Below are 20191 nucleotides of genomic sequence, written 5' to 3' on the forward strand. Positions count from 1 at the left end.
TACTTTTCATATCTTCACAGAAGGGAAAAATTCTTCCTTCTTTTCACAGGCTGTGGCCATCTCCACCAGAAAAATAGAATAATAGCTAGTAAATCTACAGTCAGATACCCTTGAACAAATCACATGGGTAAGATATATGATGCAGTACTTTCTAGAAATTAAGGTGATTCCATTTTTCGTTGCTCAGCTGTGTTTGGCTTAAATGTAAATTCTGTTTGAGGTTTTTGCGTATATCAAATCAAAGCAACATATTTACAGAAAACCATTCTCATCAGCCTACGCCAGCATTCAAAGCTCTTCTAAGAAACAGCTACAAAGAAAAAAGGAAAAAAATAAAACCAAAACATCTAGCAAGGACTTAGCGTCCCAGTAGAGACAAGGCTAAGGAGTCCCAAGAGTACTGCAGCCGTAGCTGCAATGGTTTATCTCATTTCAGTACTTCACAATTGTCCGGATAAACATGTCCTGTTTTTCAAAAGCAGTAACATGCAAGACTCTCAAAGAAAATAAGTGTTTAAAAATCCTGCAGGTTTTCTCCCTCCTCAAGATCACTGAAATAAAACCACCTTCAAGTTTTGCCTTAAAATGTTCATATTAAAAAAAAAAAATAGAAATAAGAAAGTAAAGTTACTCTTTTGAAATATCATTAAAGAATCCTCCTAATAAAACATACAGACAGTAAGTGAAACACTAGACCTGAGAAATAAGCAACTTTTCTCTCTCTGAACAAAAAAAAAAAAAAAGTAAAAGTAAATTATTTCTACATTTAAAAAAAAATTCTTCAAGAATCAAAATTTCAAGTATGTACAGCATTTCATTAAATTTAAATTGATCAAGTGATATAATATAAAACACAAAACAAATGCGCCTGTATAAATTCTTTTAGATGCTGTGTGACAGCACCACTTAATTATTTTTACATGTCCTGGAAAAAGAAACTTAAAGAGCTAATTGCTGCACTAGTACAATAAGGTCATAACCCAGTGAGACACGAGATGACTAAAATAATGTTCCCAAGAAAAATCAAATTTCCTGAAAAATACAAGACTGTAATTAATTTATAAAAAGTATCTCTATATGGTCATGACACGTTTTTTCTTTTTAAAGTTGTTAAAAATCAAAAGAAAGAGCAAACTTCTCTTAAAGCAAAAAATAAAATACAATTCAGACACATAACACAAAACTAAGCAGACTCTTCCCTGTGCAAGTGACCCACCGAACACCATTCCTGGCTCACTGCGGCTGATCAGACTCACCAGGATTTTAATGAACCAGAGACCCACTGACTCATAAAATTAGAATGTATTTGAAACTGGCTGACTGCCTAATTCAGAGCTCCCTGCACCCAGCAACCTTGGGTTCACTGTGAAATCCAGTTAAAACAAAGAACGGGACAGACCATAGAATCATAGAATCATTTTGTTTGGTAAAGACCCTCAAGACCGTCAAGTCCAACCATTTACCTAGCACTGGCACTAAACCATGTCCCTAAGAACCTCATCTAAATGCCTTTTAAACACCTCCAGGGATGGTGACTCCCCCGCTTCCCTGGGCAGCCTGTTCCAGTGCCTGACAACCCTTCCGGTGACAATTTTTTCCTAACATCCAAGGTAAACCTCCCCTGGCACAACTTGATCACCGCTGCCCTAAGCATGATAACTCAACTGGCCACCATGCGTGAGTGATGACAGAGGAATGGGGAGGCAGAGGGGGCCAGGATATCTCTCCAGTGAGGATGTGGCAGTGGTTGTCATGCTTGTGACACTCAGCACACCCCCAGAATGGGCAGGAGGGCAGCCTCCCTGAGCCATGCACCAGCAGCCCCAAGGAACCTGGGGCTCGGGCTAGACAGCCAGGGTAGGCTTTCTGTGCCGGGACTTTAAGTCCCCACCTCTGCTGAGCTGGTGGCCATGCGCATCATCTTCACAAGTGCTCAGCCCTGGGAAGCAAGACCCACCACCTTCTGAGGAACCACCAACCTTGCTTGGTGAAAGCTGCCCACCCCACCACATGCGGAGCTGGGATCTTGTCTCAGGAACAGCATCCAGCTCATCATGGGAAGCATAAGGTGGTCACTTCTCTTTTTAAGCAGCTCACACCACTGCTTTGAACACCTTTTGAGAAGCCAGCACCAGACTGTCATGGCCATTACTTTGTTCTCTACCATTCATCATGCAGACATTGCATGCCAAGGTGGGGTGAGAAGGAAGGACAGCAACAGGAATTCAGACTGCTGAGCATCCCACAGACTTCCATGGACCACACAGCCCAAAGAAGGACACATAATGGAGAGAGGATCAGGAACAGGGAAGAAAACCATATTTAGGAATAACTTTTAAGACAAAATAAACCAAAAACAAAAAAACAAAACAAAACAAAAATACCCCACAATATTAGCACAATAGACAACTTATTCGTTTGGTTGGGTTTTTTTCATTTTTGTTTTTAAATGCAAGCCAGAATCAGTTGATTCCCAAAGTAGATGTGTCTGTACCTCGAACTAGTTGCAACAGGTAAGAATATTTACCATGGATTGTTCACAATTTCAGTCACCTCTGGGAAAAGCATGTTACTCTGAACCACACTAGATGCTGACCTAAGTCACAGAACCAGATTACCATCTCCACAGTAACACACTTCACCCCCTGAATTCAAAAAACAAGCCCAAAATACCAAATTCTGTCCTCAACAACTTCTAGATACATACACATCCCCACTTCCTCCTTTCCGCACCACCCCACATTTGTCACTTTTGACATCTCTTCTTGGGTGCCTAGTTACCTCCTCAAATTGAGGCTCTTTGAAACACAGTAAGTCTAACCTTTGTCTCTCTTCTGGATTTCTATTCCTGTTTGAGTGCCTGTAAGTCTGGATGTGATCTTTGATTCTCTATGCATCCCTTCTGCTATGTTCAGTTCTTATGGAAGTCCTGTCATTTGTTTCCCTGTCATTTCTAGGATTCATACATTCTTGTTGGCCACCACCACTAACATACTTTCTACTGACAGTATTATTTGCTGGTGTCATTATTGGTGTCCCAGCTGGCCTAGTTGGCTCTCTTCTTCATCCTCCTAGCTTGCTCCCAAAGATCATTCATCTCTTTGAACCCATCTGCTCATTTTCTCATTTCTCAAAGAAACAGCCAGTGATTTCTTTGCTCTGTTCTAAAAACACCTCCTATCCCATTTCTCACTCTACTATCATCTTCCTTATTCTCATCCTCTGTACTCTCACCTTTCACACCCCATTTGCCACCTCTCCTATTCTTTGCTTAACTGCCCTTACCCACCTGCCTTCAAATCCTTCAAAAAAATTGGCTTAAAATACTTCGAAACACACAATTTCATCACAATCACATTATTATATAATTATCTTCCTCATTAATTATTCTCTCTTGTGACAACATTCAGCAGGTCAGTAAATCATGCTCCATTTGTATCTCTTCAAATATAACTCGATTTGCTTCCAAAGAATGTGACTGTTTTTCTGGAGTCACATCAATACAATCACTATAACCCATGCCTCTTTCTTTCAAAGAAGAGGTTTGATATTACCACTTTCAGTAATTCTGACTCAAAGAAACCAGTCCTATTGCATCTTTGCTACAATTATTTTTAAACTATAAGACAGTTCAGGTAGCACTACCCATACTATATTTGATGAACATTATTTCCAAAAAAAGAAGACAGATGATTGCTGTGCGATGCTGACCACTCAAAACTCACAAGAAATCAATGCAAGATACAAAGATTCAAATACTACAAGGTCAAGGCCATCATAACACTTTTTATTACGTTACCTCTACTTTTTTAGTAATTGATCTTTTAGAAGCGATCTAAATATATAATGAGCTTAATTACACTACAATACAAAAGCGACAGACAGGGAGCTGGGACGAACTGCAATGAAAGATGTGATCTTTGCACTGTTACCAACAAAAACACGTGAAGGAAAGTGCAAAGGTGGATATTAAATGATGGAGGCAATTTGCTTGTGTCCTTGTTCAGAACACTCGACATCCCTGAGGACCTTGAATCTGTTATTCTGGATACAACCAGACAAAAAAAACATAAAATAAAATAAAATAAAATAAAATAAAATAAAATAAAATAAAATAAAATAAAATAAAATAAAATAAAATAAAATAAAATGGCTAGTAGGAAAGGCTACTCTGCCAGCCCAAGGAATCCTTTTTCCATGTTTGCGAGGAGAGACAATGATGTTACAGCCTGTGGCAGGGGTCCCTGAAGGGCAATGTTTTCTACCAGGTTTCTGATAAAAAAAAACAATATAAACAAACAACTTCATTCTAATGTGTTAACAACACTGATAGTATCTTCTCCTGCAGTTTTGATTAATTACTTCGTGAAAGACACTTGCCTTCTCTCATGCCCAAGACAGCCTTCCTAATGTCTCTTTCTCCACTATTTGTTCACATCCACAACATCATTAATTTATTGACAACATTTGTGGTCTTACAGTAACCACAGACTGCTACTGCTGACTTTCAGGCTGAATCTCATCTTATTTTAAGTATAAGGAACAATACAATTATATACAAACATACTTCGGGAATGACAAGCTGATGATCAGTTAAGTGACACAGCACAGCAACAACAGCAGTTTCTTTCTAGTTTTGTTTTGCACCTTCTTCTGATTTACTGAACTTTGTTAAGATGAAACAGTGTGTTATATGTTATCTAATTCATGGAATGAAGACACTGGCCTTTCTGAGTAACCTTCTGGGACTGACAGCACTTGTTCTTGGAAAATTGCCTAGGGAATCATTACTTTAAAAAAAGAAAAAAAAAAAAAGGAAAGAAACAACTAAAAAAAAAAAAAAGGCATTTGTATCATGCATTAAAGAATCTGCTGACCTGAAAAGTGATATTTTAAAATCAATTAAGCAACCAGCGTGCACCAATTCTGGCTAACAACATCAGCACATCAAAGAATAAAACTGTATCAACTCCAGTAAAAAAACACTACTAACAGAATGAACTACCTGAGCACATTTTAAATGCACCACCTCAAGAAAAAAAGAAAAAAGGTGTCATATGTGAAAACAGCATCTGTTTATCTTGATTTACTTTACTGCCTTCAGTAGTAATACAAGTTTATAAAATGCTATCCTGCAGCATGCTCCTCCCCACCTGCGCAAGATTTGACTCACTCCTTATGCACAGCCGTGGGATGCAAACAGGAGACTCGTCAGGTCTGATTTGCAAAAAGGATGAGTATCCCCAGGCAAGCATGATTCAGTAAATTGCATGATGTATGGCAATTCTGAGAGACAAGTGCACCTTCTTTAGCTCTTTTTCTGCTCCCACATGCTAGGTGAGGTACACACACTACTTGCTAGAATATCAGAAATGTCTGGGCATACAATGTTTATGAAAATCTAAAGCTAAAATTACCAACATTTCCAGACCACTTTTTAAAATGCGCACTATCTTGACATTTCCCTGTAGATACGAGTATACATTTTAAATGTTTTCTATTTAGAAAAGAAGGTGGTCTCACAACAAAACCCCAGTTTGAGCCTCGAATGAAACAGGTTGCCAAATCAGGCAACCACATGCAAAGAACAGTTGAGTGTGATACTGCTGCAATGGTATCCTCAGATGACACAGCACGTATTTCATTTGTGGTGTTGCATGGGGAGGTGGTGTCAATCTTTCAAAGAAGGGTAGAAGTAACAGATGCAAACAACGAAAAAGGCAAATGCTGGGCTACAGGAAAACATCAGGAGATTTCCCATAATTAAGACAGTTAACAGTATAAATAGCCCTCAGAAAAGTCATCTGGGTGGCTACAAGTACACTACATTAGTTATTGTTTTCCACGCTGAAATAATCTGTTACCTAAGGACATATGTGTACAGAACCGGAGAAAAAAACAGTAGACGCATGTAACTTCTGATATCAACAACTTGTCTTTTATCAAATGAAGACTGACCATGCTACAGACAGTGAACATTTCAACTTTCCATACAGTTGAACTGCAACTTCTCCCGTGCTCTTGGCAGAATCGAGAATTTCCAATATACTGTGGGTTGACTCTCTAAAGGCAGCACAGTTAACTAAACACTACAGTCAAAGAAATACATAAATCTTGCCATTTTCAGGCAAAACATTGGAAACAATTCATTCTGCTGGATCTATAAAACCCAGTGCAACAGATTCTGTGAATGACTAGCACCAAGTGTTTAATATATTCAAAATGCAAGGCAATTTTTCAACTACTTGCTTCAAAACTGCAACCCAACAGTAAAATAACTACTGCTAAAAGTAATTTGTCAATACTACATGAGATGGAGATCATCTAGGAGAAAATAATGCAATACAGAAACATTCAGAACTGTTTTTTCGTGTGGTTTTGAAACAAATTAGCTGTCAGTGATTTGCAGAATAACAAGAAATACTGACTAATTAAAAATATTCAAGTATGTGAGCATGATTGCTGGGAAAATATTGCCAATAATATACTGGCTAGTTAGCCCCTTAGAGAATGCCAGCATTGGACAGTTCTTGAAGTTGAGAAGAAATGGTGTAGGTCTTCTATTAATTCATCATTCTGTTCATTGTAAGTCAGTGACAGATGACTGCGCCAATGTTACAGAACAACATTCATTAATAATCAGCACTTCCAGCTGAGCAATGTAAGTTCGACCTTTTTGAGCTGCTGGATGCATATTGTGTGTGTTAAGACACAGCAAATCAGTACATGCCCTGCAGATACTGACTCTGGCTTTATATCTTTTTTAAATTTATTTTTAAAACCAAGAACGGAAAATTGGAGTCTCTCAGATTTGAAGTACCAGTGAGTTTAGAGAAAGATCAAAGAAACAGTTCCTCACAGCAGGATTTCCAAGACCCACTGCTATACAGTTTAGAACCAAAAGGCAAAAGCCATAACCAGGACATCTTGAAGAACACACTTGGGCATCTACTTCCATGTGAGGAAAGTGTAGGATTTACTGTAAAGATTAAATACTTTGGTTCTCAAATCAAAAACAAGACAGAAAAAATCCTACAAGTTCTGCCTGGGTGCTGACATAGACTGTTCAGATGTAACAGCCAACATCAATTTATTTTTACTTATGATACTTTGATCACAGTTTAGAAGTTCTGGTTTGTTATTTTGTTGTTTTGGTTTGTTTGGGGGTTTGGTTGGTTGGTTGGTTGTTTTTTTTTCTTTTAAGGAACAATAAAAATGGTCAATGTCTACTTCCCATTCCTGACACTCAAACACGGTGAAACAGTTTTCAATCAGATCTCCCTTGTGGCATTCACTGTAAGCTACAGGGCTGTACCAACAGCAACACTGCCACGGGAAGTGATTATTCCCCTTTACTCAGCCCTCGTTAAGCCACATCTGGAGTAGCACATGCAATTCTGCCCTTCCTCAGGACAAGAAATATGTTGATAAACTTTACCAAGTCCAGGGGAGGGCCCTGAAGACAGCTGGAGCTGGAGCTTAGTGCCCCAAGAGGAGACCCTGCAGGACCAGGGCTCGTTCATCCGCAAGACAAGACGGATTTGGGGCCACCTCACAGTAGCTCCCTGACACCTACGGGAAAGTTATGGAAAAGACAGATCTTGGCTCTTTACAAAGGTGTGTACTGAGAGACAATGGCCACAAACTGAAGTCAGGAGGATATAAGTAGGGAAAGAAAACAAAACAACACAAAACAAAACAAACAAAACAAAAGACGACAAACAAAACAAGAAAAGAACAGTCACTGTAGTCACTGTGAGGCTAACTAGGCACTGGAAGAGGTTGTGTAAACCTCCACTCTCAGAGACTTTCAAAACCCAACAGGAAAAAGCCCTGAGCAATCCCGTTTAAATTTAGCATTGCACTGAGCAGGAGGTTGGAGAAGAGACCTCCTGAGGTACCCTCCAGCCTGAGAGATGCTGTGAAGTGGGAAACACAGAGATGGACCTGAGCCCATCCTGTAATCACCCCAGAAACCATGCAGGGGAGCGGCCAACCTCAACAGCTTCAAAAGAATGAGTGAGAAACCCAAACTGAGTACCTATGAAATTACTCACCCCACAGGAGGACATTATTCTTTGCCCTCAAAACAGATGCTGGTTTCAGTGACTTAGCTATCTCATCCTTTCTGGTATTTTTAAACAACCGCTACATTCTTATTTCAGTGTATTTCAACGACTAACATGCATTAATTATGCAGACAGGGCACTCTGGTAACGAGACTTTCTTGTTCCGTCCAGTTCGCAATATTGTGTCACACTGGAGCAATCATTCTGTTTTTCCATTCCAAGGGCAACAGGATAACAGGTTCCTCTGCTAGGGGAAAAAACAAATGGAATTCCCCCAAATACAGTCACTGTAAATACAGGCAGGAAATAACCCGATATCCTTTTTTTGCAGTTCTAGCAATTCCAGCTGCTTCATCCTCTGGGACACATCGTGACCATTTGGGACCTCTGTCATTTCCTTACTATTGCCCGTATAGCTCATCAGTGAGCAGCCAAGTTGTAGGAAACAAGACTTGCGTATTACCTCTTTCCAACATTTTAATGTGGGATTCTCTACAGAAAGAGGCAAACTGTTCAATGATTAGACCAACCCATATCTCTAGACCCTGAAAATGGCACGGTGGGCTTGTCTGACACCCTTTAGTATAGCTGCATGCTATGATAAAAATATAGATATCAGGCATGGCTTACTGAGGCCGTCAGAAGCTGACAGTGTTTTATTTCATATAAATTTACTGTATCTGAAAACAATTTCTGTTTAAAATCACAGTGATGTAGTAAACCACAAGGATCTACTAGAAACGCACACATAAAAAATAGTATGTTTAACCTTGCTTTCAGCAATATAACAATAAAGATATTTGTAAAGCTCTTGGAGCAATTGTGATGCTGTATTTGCAGATAGCAACGAAAAGCTGTGAGAAACAGGTTTTGATGTTTATGTACACTAATGGACATGACTGAGTTTGTTGACTCAGTTCAATAAGAACAAATGGCTGACAGGTTATAAACTCAAGCAGAGTATTTTAAGATGCAGTATATCAATAAAATTCTATATACACACAGTATTTCTTGTGTTGTATTTTGTCTCAGAGACATTGTGTTTCAAGGTCAAACAAATCAAATCAAAAGATTTGAACTTGGGAGTAAAGTTGTACTGGTCAAGGAAGTGTAAAATAGGGTCAATTTTCTCAGACTTGGGATTTCTCTCATGACTAAGGCATCACTTGAAGGAGAGTGATGGAAAATAAACATCACTGAATGCTAATCCTTCTAAACATTATAGGGCCCACTATCAAGAGCAACCAGCCGTTAAACAAGGAGATTAAGTAAATTATTGGATTTATTTTGAAAGGAGCTGACAGTAAACTTCAGGCTTGTGTGGTACAGAGTAAATATGACTTGCATGGTCAGCAAGGTTTTTCCCCTCTATGCATCGCGTTTTCTGTGCTGTATCTTAAGGAACGTGAAGGTTGTTTCCCCTGAGCACAAGGAAAGAGTGAAGCTTTGATCTAAGCTCTACAATCTGCCACCCCAACCACCACGGCTGTCAGCCCACATAAGAAAGACTCTTGAACACAACTCCAATCCATGCAGATGACAGACCCCTCCTCAGAAATTCATTTTTATAGTAATATGGACACATACATTATTGGCTAAAGATCAAAGGTTCTCACCAATGTACCATATGGTAAGAAGCACATGAAAGGTTAGGAAAAGAAAGATGTGTCATGTCAGGCAAGGAGGAGAAGCTCATTTACCATAGAAGTAAATCACAGAGAGTTCTCCTAATCAGCAGACATACAAAAATAATTAATAAAACATCTTTAAAATCACAGGAAAGGCTTTTGTTCAGCTCTGTTACAAGAAAAGACCTGATCAGACTTCAGAAGAAAACAACCAGCAAGGTTGAACAACATGCAACATCAAAGTCTATATATAGGTTTATAAGAAGAAACATAGTGAAAAGAATGGAGATTACTGTCTTTCCAGTTGAAACACATTTTCACAAAAAGACAAACAGACTCAGTACCACACTGGTTTTATTGTGGGGGTTTTTTGTTGTTGGTTTTGTTGTTTTGGTTTTTTTTTTTTCTCAATTAAATACTGAAATGATGGAATACAGTGCTAAACTTGATTATCTTTACCTGAAGATTTAAGAACAGAGTAATGGCATTTTATCCAAAGCTTTTTTTTTTTTTAAAAAAAAAAAAAAAAAGTTTATTGATTTCCTTTCCATCTAGAGAAAATAAAAAAAAGGAAATGGTATTTATTATTTACATAGCACTACACTGCAAATATATATGCTTGGCATTTAGCTAAAAAATAAGAAATATGGGTCACGCTTCACAGATCTTTGTTCTCCACGTTAAACAGTAACTCAACTTGTGTTAAATGTCTAGAGAAGAAAGAAGGAAAAGGAAAAGGAAGAATCAAAAGATCACACAGCTTTTCTAGCTGGTGGCACATGTATCACAACAGAATTTCTTTGACCCATGACACTGCAACCTGAAGAAAGCAATTTCATAATCTAGAACTTAGATAAGGTATAAATATTTCTCTCTGAATTTCTACACAGAAATATACAATTATTACCATCAAAGAAAATGTTGATGTTATCAGCGACTCACAGAAAAATGTAGAAAGTAACTATAATTCCCCACTTGCAACTGAAAGCATGTGTCTTCTAAAAAGATGCCCTGCAAAACACATCCCACGAAGTAATCTGGTCTTTGACAACGTTTCAAAAGGTTAAAACATTGTTTCTTTTCATCTTATGGAAGTGGACCTAAGTATGTATCTTTGTCAAAATATCCAGCATTATTAAGGAATGTATAGTAATAGGACAGGTTTTTAAAATTCTAAGCACTGAGCAAAGAACCAATTAATTGAAACACATCCTAGCAATCACAGCTATGAATTCTGTCTGACAATATTCTCATAGAAGTAAGCCAACGAAATGACAACATAAGCAAATATTTATGGCAGTAAAAGTTTTCTGCATAAATCAGAATTTGTGACAAATTTCCCTCACTTGCCCTTGGCTTATGAATTAATCTATTCTTGGTGACCAGGAAACTGCTCTTCTGAAAGATATTGTGAAAAGCCAAAAGAGTAACAAGGGAAGAAAAACACAACACAAACAGGTGCAGCCGGTATTGCAACCATTTCACGTGTTCCAGACATTTTCCACTATATGAGCATGTATTAAAACAAAATTCAGAGTAAATGTCACTGTACTGGCCTGCTAGAGATCAGCAGATGATTTCCTAAACAAGCAAATCAACAATATCAGTGATACATAATGCTGTAATCAGCATCAAGTTTTACAGTGGGAGATTTATCAATTTGGAGAAAGGTCTACTTTCGTATTTTAAGGGAGGGGTATGTTGACTCTCTAATATTTTTTGCTGATCATTCCTTTCTGAGCCTTTGCAACCTCAATCTGCATTTCACAAAAGCTAAACTAAAGTTAAAGGCTAAACAAACACCTGCAACATGGAGCAAGAGGCCTTACAAAATTCCTCAAACTACCCAAGAGTTGATTGATCTAATAGCATATATTTCACACACACAAAAAAAAAAAAATTAAAAAATACAGTTTATTGAATGGTGTTGGCATGACTAGGGAAAAGACAGCCCTTGTTTATCATCTCTTTACCCATGCAGGGTTTGCGTATCCTTTAGCACAATGAGAAGCCAGAATAACCTCCCTTATCTGTTAAGGACAAAATTTTCAGTCTTCCATGCGACTTCTGAACACGGGGCAGAATTGACCCTCTCTCTAATACCACACAAATACTTCAGTTTCAAGTTGTGATTTTGTCAAGCTACATTAACAAATTAGCAACAGTAAAAAGAGTATGTAATGTCTGTAATCTTGTGCTTTATAATATTTTGCCAAAAAAAGAGCGATTAGTGTATCACTCACAAACACACAGGCTCGCTTCTTTAAGTTTTACTTCTTTTCCAAAAGAGTTTCCAAACTGAAGACTACGTGAATGGGCTCAGGGAAGAAGTGTTAAACTGCACTCTGTAATAATTCAAATCATTAAAATATAGCACCCTAAAACTCTTTATTTACGAGGGGACAGAAGATTTAGATAATCCTCATCCCTTTCTCTTCAGAAGTGGACAATTGATAGGAAACTCAGAGCTGTTAATTTCTACAGTTAATCTTAACAGTTCATTTTATGCCTTGCAAATGTTATTCTAAAGTGTTAGAGTAAATAGAACACTAGACTGTTGTTGATTTAAGTGATTATACATACTTTTTCCCATCCAAAGGATTATTTACTAAGGCAACAAACTGAAAACTAATTAAAGAGTACTCCTTTTTATTCACGGTGGAGTTCACCCACGGAATTCATTGCTACAGAATAATATCAAAGCCAACACCGCAGCTCGGAATTAAAAACATGAAAGAAATTAAGATGCAGAATAGCAACCTTCATGTGACATTCAGGTTTTATAACTGCCAAGTCAAGACGGGAAATGGACAGGTAAGACTCTCAGGAGAAAAGGAGAAGTACATTAATTCAACCACATCCTGAACGTAATGCACCATAGGATACGCTTCTAACAAACGCACCAAAATAAAGATATTATATAATTCTGCTTGTGGAGGGTTTGCTTGGGTTTTGGGTTTTTTTTAATATTCAAAATCTTAAGTTGGTTTATCTGACAAAATAAACCCCAGGATACCAGTTTCTCTCAGTACAAGAATCCACCACTCATATTTCAGCCAGCAACACCTGCCCTTTTTCTGGAAAGCTTCCTATCTGCATGCTACCAGCTTCTGACCTTCAGAGATCTCCCAAAATGACAGCATGGAGACCTGGGATCACCAGAAAAATAATGTTACAGAAAACTTTTACCCTAGAAAGCAAATCTGGATTGATTTAGTAACACATATTGACCAATCTCCTACAACACAGGGAACAAAAAAGCCCAAACCAAAGCATTTTACTAACTTAGCAAGTCATATTACCAGTATCTTTAGAACCGCCTAAAGATATTACAGAGGCTTGTTACAATCTACTTGACTATACAGACTTTTTTTATTCATTAGCACTTGCTAACAGCATTCTTCAAGACAGAAAGCGAAGAGACTGTTTCAAACAGCCTGTTTCTTAGAGTGCTGCAGTTCAAGAGTGGAAAGTAGTTAGTGACGAGAAGTTATCCTCGAAATAAGATGCTTTAGCTTCACAAAGGCTATCATTTCAATGTAAAAAGAGAAAGAGGAAAGAGATGGAGAGGAGAAAAGCTGGACTGTGAACACCCCGCAGCTTCGCATACATGTGAAAAAGGTTTTACTCTTTTGAAGGACTGTATCATCTGAAGTCCCTCTCAGACACAATCTATTTAAACATATTCCCTTCCAAGAGCCTTTTTAGCAGCGCCAGCCATTCTGAAGTCAGTGGTTTTGCCAGCCTTTGCTACTCTACTACTCCAACAAACATACTGGTAAAGCTGCACCACAAAATTATTTTAGTCCTTCAGTGGTTGAAACTGCTGCACTCCATCTCCCCAGCCTGTTGCCTTACAATATTGGTTTCCCACTTTTTTGAACTTTTAGCAAATTACCTGATATTGAAGAGTACCATGGCTATACATGTAAAAATGCAATAACCGCACCACGGTCTTCCTTGATCTCCCTCAGAAATATCCCCAAAACAAGTTATCTGTTCCCAAAATACATACAGTTCTGTCATTTCATTTTATGATTTGACTGCTCTGATTAAAACAAACAAACAAACAAACACACCAGAATGTGGCTCAGTGTTGTACCTGCTGTTTAAAAGACAGAGAGGGAATTCCACGCGTGACATGATTTGCAATTGACACCCATAAGCTCCACTGCTACCGATAAAGGATTCAAATGCTTTCCAGTTCCTACAAGTCACCAGTCAAGTTGTCCATTTTCTCCAAGTAACAGTGTCCAAATTTCCAGTGATTTCCATGCCCAAGCTCAATACTGCCTGTATAACAAGTTACCTAACAGGCAAGCCCTAAGCCTTGCAAATCTATAGGTTCTGGGTTTATCTCATCTTAAACATTAAGTAGATTCAAAACACTTAACAGAACAGTGAGGATAAATAAGTAGAGGTGTTAAGAACTCGAGTAGAGACATTTTATACCCATTTTTTGTGGGATGCATCTTTAAATAGAGTTTCTCAGCCTGCATGCTAGGGGGAAGCAGACACAGCCAGCCTGAGACAGCTGTTACAGACAAGAGCAAGCACTGTGCTTGCAGGCGACTGCTGCCTCCCTGCTATCCCCAAAGCACTTTTCTCTGGATCTTAATTGACATGAGATGGAAGCTGCAGAGATTTAAATGACCTTTGCTTTTTGTGCACAAGAAAATCTAAATCCGTGCCCACAAACCTGGAAAATACTGCTCCTGCAAGACTGGCATCTAAGTTTGCTGTTTGGTTTTTTGATTTTTGGTTTTTGTTTGTTGTGTTTGGTTTGGGTTTTTGTTTTTCCCAGCACGCTACCCATGAAGGGGTTCCTTGGCTTTTTGTTGCTGTGACTAACATTTTTATGAGTGTTCTGGGACGACAACAACAGGGTTTCAAAATGTAACAGGAAGTCTATGTGAATCTCATGCTCTTCCCGATCATTCTTCTCAGTACATCATAATAAATATTCCCCAGTGCCACCATAATGACAAAAAAAAAAAAATCATTCGTTTGTTCATTCTTTGTCTTGTCTTTTCAGTAACTGGCCAATTTTAAAGCATAACAAGGAGCACTCTCACTAACTATGTGAAGTCTACTTCAATTTTTAAAATGTCAGCCTTTTAAAATAAGTATGTATACACATTCATATGTATTTACTGTCACATGTGTCACTACGCAAATTACCTTCTCAATCTGAATGGTCCTGCATCACAAATTGCTTTGTCATTGCCTTGACAACATCACCTGTACAGACTGGCACATAAAAATTATTCCATCTCCTGAAAACTGCAACACAATGCCATATTGTACCATCATTTTGAAATACCCACCTCCAGTGAAATAAATGATAAGCATCTGAAAGATAATAATCCAAGCATGGCATGGTTCGGTGCCTCCACAGACTTGCCTTAATATTACAGAGTTGTCCAACTTACTCTAACTACATAAAATGTGAATAGTAATAATTCAAAGCATCAAAACATAGAGAGGTATTGGATTTTGAATACTCTTGAAAACACATAATTCAAACACTATTTTCATACCTGCTAATGTAACAATACAGATATTTCCTCTCCAAGGTTTTCATCAATACTTGCTAATTTACAGATAAAAGTCAAAGAGTACCTAAGCATGCTGGAATCTACCTTGTCCTTCCAAGGCAGAACAAGGACTGCAATGCTGCTGAGGCACTTCCAACAACGGAATATATGTGTTTTTAAAAATACTGTGTATGCTTTAAAAAATATCCTCTCAAACACATTTTTAATATCCTGATAAGACGATCATTCTGATTCATTCAACATTATTCATGGTCACTGAAAAAAAAAAAAGAAAAGAGAAATTTCTGCTGTTTAGCAGGAGTTCAAAGACTTGGCTTGACAAAAGAAGTGAAAACTTCCAGCTAATTTATGAACTCTGTCACCTAAAAAACCTCTTCAGTATTTTATTTTTACCTGCCATCACTGATACCTGTGCTCACCTTCCCCACCAAAGAAAAACAACTTTCTAGAAGCTCCTACAATTCTTACTTCATCTGCATCAAAATTTGAAAGTTCAGAAAGCAAGTGTAACTTCTGGGAAGCGCTTGGGCCAGGCAGCTACAATAGCTCACCAAAGACAATTTGCTGATAACACGCAACCCAGCAGCATCAGTTAAACACCAGAGAAAGCTGTTCTCTCTCAGCACTTTTTTTCCCAGTATCGCATTTGAAAAATAATAATATTTTGCTTAAAAGAAAATTAATGAAATGTGTGTGAAGTAAAGCAATTGGAAGCGGAATAATTATTGTTATCAAGTGATGTAAACCACAACTTTGTGGTTCAAGTCTTTACAAACCAAAGAAAGCAATTAGCAAAAAATTGTTCCAATGCCTTATTTCAGATAGACAAATCACATTTTGCATGTTTCAAGTTCATACCAGTAACAAAAAAATACAGGTTCATGCCGAGGCTTAAGCTTTAAAAAACAAAACACAAAAAACCCACTTCCCACCACCAGTGCCAAAAGCTCCCTCTCCTCCATGTTATCATTTGTTTTTTCAGCATTGTACAAGTACAATACAGGAAAATATCACATTGCAGTAATCTCACAAAAAAAAAAAAAGAGAGAGGGAGAACCAAATCTGTCTCTCTGTATTATTAGAGAACACGGGACTTTATTTGCGAGGAAGTTTCACATTACTGTGCCTTACCATTTAAGCTCTGAGTTCGCATCAGAATGAACATAAGTTTTTATTGTGAAAATGCCATGATCAGCTGTGAAGTCATAAGCCTACAATCAGCTTGTCAATCTCCAAAGTCTTTCATTTTGTACATGTTAAACTTCCTGTCTTCAGCAGACACTCAAGACACGTAATTCTTGAGCGGCTACATCTGGGCTTACCTGCACAGAATTACACTCTGCAGTGCTACAGATCTAATCCTAAAAAGTTCTTAGAAGGAATTCTGTTTTCTCAGGTACGTGGTACTAATCCATGGTTGGGAAAGTATTTCATATCAGCAAAAAGAACTAGCATTAATATTTAATTTTACACTAAAGTATTTAAAGTATTAAGGATTTAAAGCATTTACCATTTTTAAAGTATTTAAAGAATCATCTTGCAGCTTAGCAGAGGTGTTATTTCTAACGAGTTTGCCACAGCTGCCATTGCCCTCCACACACCTCGTCAGGACTCTCCAATATAGTTACTTTCTACTCTTAGAAACAGAAAAGCAAATTATACCACAGTGAGAAACTACAGTCATCTAGCATTCTAAAATCACACACACACGGATTCTGAACCGAAAGAACAATTCCATATTTCCACCCTTTTGGCACAGGCAGACACAGTTATTGCCCAGACAGGGGTAGGAGACACAAGGCACCACTTTGCGCAGTGAGTCCTTGTGGCAGCTTTTCAACTGCGGATGTAACCTCGGCGTAAGTCAGACAAGAAAACATCACTCTGATATATGAAGTCTAAAAAGCCTCTTTCCAGAAGCCCACTAAACACTTCCTTGATGCTTGGAAAGGAGGAGGGCATTAGCTCAGGGATATCTCAGGTGCAGATGCAAGAAAGGTGGTGAAGCAGGCTGAACTAGGTTTCACCCCAGTGAGGACTCCACTAACAGCTTGTAAAAAGGAAAAGAATAACACCTACAGACACAGTATATTAAGGTAAGAAAAAAGCTGTTTGTCCATTTACTGATTTCCCCTCTCAAATCCAGCTAACAAGATCACTAGGTCCAAAACCAAAGGCTCCGCAGTGGGATTTCTTCTTCATTCTCAAGACGGGAAGTCCCTCCTTCGGGTTTTGTGTTTCGATTAATCTTCAGATGAGTAAGATTTATGACCATAAGCAATTCATGACAATATCAGTCCTCATCTGTGCAAGTATTACTGCAATGCGAAAGTACCTCTGCATTACCGAACATCAGGAATCATGACAGCAAAACAATTTTATTTGAACTTGTTTTGATACAGAAAGTTTGGCAAGAACCAGAGTGAGCACCTGAAAGAACAATACCTTCACTATTTTAATATCATAGCTAGATATTATTTTATTAGGAGTAATACAAACAAATTTCACCTGAATACAACTTGTCTTCTGGGATCTTTTCTTCTCCCTACATGTCTTTCCAACAAATTCATCCTCATCTATGATCCAACCATCTTTCACAAGATTAAAGAAAATGCGGACAGGGCCCAACAGGTTTCAAATAGGGGTGCCCTATGCCCAGCCCTGGCATGGTCAAGACCCTCCTGGTACCACCAGCCCTTGACCTTGTGGGCAACCTGCCCAGTCCACCACAACTCAGTTCCTCTGCACACAGCGCTCCTGCACACTGACCACCAAGGCACTGACACCCAGTAGTATGGGGATGGCCTCAAAGCAGATGGGGGTCGCTATGCTGCTGTGGACCTGGGGAGCTGTGGCCTCCCCAGCCCCAGCAGTGGCCACCAACCACAGGTCCAGGCACCTGCAAGGGGACCACGGGCTTTGGAGAGGGTAGAAACTGGCTGCTGGCCGTGGGCTGGAAAGCTGCACCCATCTCACCTTTCCTACACCCCTGCTAAAATCACCCACCACAACGCTTCAAACAAAGTGTTGGGGGAAAGAAAAGAGGTATTTTCACTCCCAGCCCCTGGAAGCAAGAGGAGTGGCACACCATGGGGCACCAGTGAGCCGCTCGGGTCCTGCACATCTCTGCCGGGGCTGAGCATGGGGGCTCACGTCCTCCTCCCCGGAGGAGAAGTCAGAGGCAGCGGAGGGCACTTGAAGCCAGAGCGTGGGACATCTCCCGAGCTGGGGGAAGGGAAGATGCTGAGATGAAGAGGCGGTGGCCAGGGGACCACGGGGCTCCTCAAGGGCAAAGCCCCGGACAGGCTGCGTGTTTCCGGGGGGTCGCTGAGCAGCCCTGTCCTGGGGAGCCGGTGAGGCAGCACGAAGAGTTGCACCCCCGGGGGTGGGAGACGGCGCCCGCAGCCCCGGTCTTGCGCGCACGCCTCCGCGCCGCTCCGGACGGCCGGGAAGGAGCTGGCGGCAGCCGGGACCGGCCCGGGAACCCCGCGGCGGCCACGCAAGGTACGGCCGGCACCGCTCCGCCGCCCGCGGAACATGCGCGGCGCGGGGCTCGCCGCCGAGGGGTTTGGTGGGGTTTCCTTCCGCGGCGTGCGTGAAGCGGGGACCATCCCGGGCCGCCGCTTTCCCTCTTCCCGCCCCGCAGCCCACATCGCCCCGGCAGGCACCAGCCCCAGGCGCGGCCGAGCCGCTCTCCGCAACCGCGGCTTTGCAGGCGGGCCCGCCGTCCTGCCGATCTAACGAGTAATCGTTGCTTATTCAGAGTTTTATTTTCAAATTGTGCGGAGGGCATGGATTAATATTAACATATTCACCCATGGCTGGACACCGCAGTTCTCCATCCAAAAATAATTCGTTTCTTGGATGGCCGCCTACTAAGTAACGCGATTTAATAAACCGAAATTTCTCTCTCTCGAAATAAGAAAAACCTCCCTCCTGAAAACCTCCGTGAATTAGAGGATTGCTCCTTCTGAAAGACGCTCGCACCCCGCTTTTACAAAGTACCCCCGAAACCCTCACAAGGCAGATGAGCCAGAATGCCTGGGGGTCGAGCGCTCTCTCACGCCTTCCCCGAGGATGCGGGGGGACGCGGAGCACGGGAGCCAGCGGCGATTTTTCCGAGTGAAGAGCCGCGGAGCCCCGCACGCCGCTCCGCGCCGCGCAGCCGGTGCTCGGCAGCGAGCAGAGCCCCGCAACACGTGCGAGCCCCGGGCGCACAGCAACAACATCATATCAGTAGCAACACCGACAAATATCTAAGAAATAAACGGTGAGCAACGAAGTTTAAAGTTTCTTGGTATAACCGCGGGAGCAGCCGCGAGGAAGGAGAGCGTCGCATCCCTCAAGCCCCCGGCCCCGCGGGCAGCGAGGACGGTCCCGCGGCCCCGGGACGCGCACCCGCCCGGCGACCCATCGACGGAGGGAGGGACGTACCGGCAGTGAGGCACATGGGCAGGAGCAGCCGGAAGGTGAGCCCGCACACCACCTCGGTGGCCATCGCGGCGGGGCGGGGATCGCGGCCGGCCGGCCGGCCGGAGAGCTGTTCCTCTCTGCGCGCCACTGTCGCTCTTAGGTCCGACCGTGCGCGGAGCCGCCGCGGCGACGGAACATCGCCCGTCACCTCCTCGCCTCAGCCGCGCCGCCTCACGCCTCCCGCTGCATCCCGCCGGCAGCCCATGCAACCAGCGCCGCGCCGCACCCCCGGCCCGCGGCACGCACACGCCCGCCCCCTCGGGGCTCCCCCGCCCTCTCTCCCGCTCGTTTTCCCTCCCTCCGCCGGCAGCGCGGAGCGCCCTCCCCTCACACACCCCACCCACCCCCCTCACCGCCCCCGCGGCACCCCACGGCGCGCGCCCCGCGCCCCCGCGCCGCGCGGGGAAACTTCCCGCGGCCCCGCCCCGACGGGGCCGCACTGCCTGCCCCTGCCCCCGCCCCG

General features: G+C 41.4%; 1 protein-coding gene across 13 annotated transcripts in view; it reads right to left on the reverse strand.

Annotated features, from left to right (window-relative positions):
• The window catches only part of PIEZO2 (piezo type mechanosensitive ion channel component 2), a 309728-nt gene extending 289759 nt beyond the window's left edge, over positions 1-19969 (reverse strand). For 9 of the 13 annotated variants that reach the window (XM_071804257.1, XM_071804259.1, XM_071804261.1 and 6 more), the window contains exon 1: positions 19690-19968. In XM_071804257.1, coding sequence (XP_071660358.1) covers positions 19690-19753 — 64 coding nt within the window. In that variant the 5' untranslated portion in view covers positions 19754-19968. Of the gene's footprint in view, positions 1-19689 lie in introns of all 13 variants that reach the window. The other 4 variants (XM_071804264.1, XM_071804263.1, XM_065830958.2 and 1 more) reach the window with 2 other exon arrangements.
• Between the last annotated feature and the right edge of the window lie 222 nt (positions 19970-20191).

The sequence above is a fragment of the Patagioenas fasciata genome, chromosome 2 (assembly GCF_037038585.1).
Source record: "Patagioenas fasciata isolate bPatFas1 chromosome 2, bPatFas1.hap1, whole genome shotgun sequence".
Classification (NCBI taxonomy): domain Eukaryota; kingdom Metazoa; phylum Chordata; class Aves; order Columbiformes; family Columbidae; genus Patagioenas; species Patagioenas fasciata.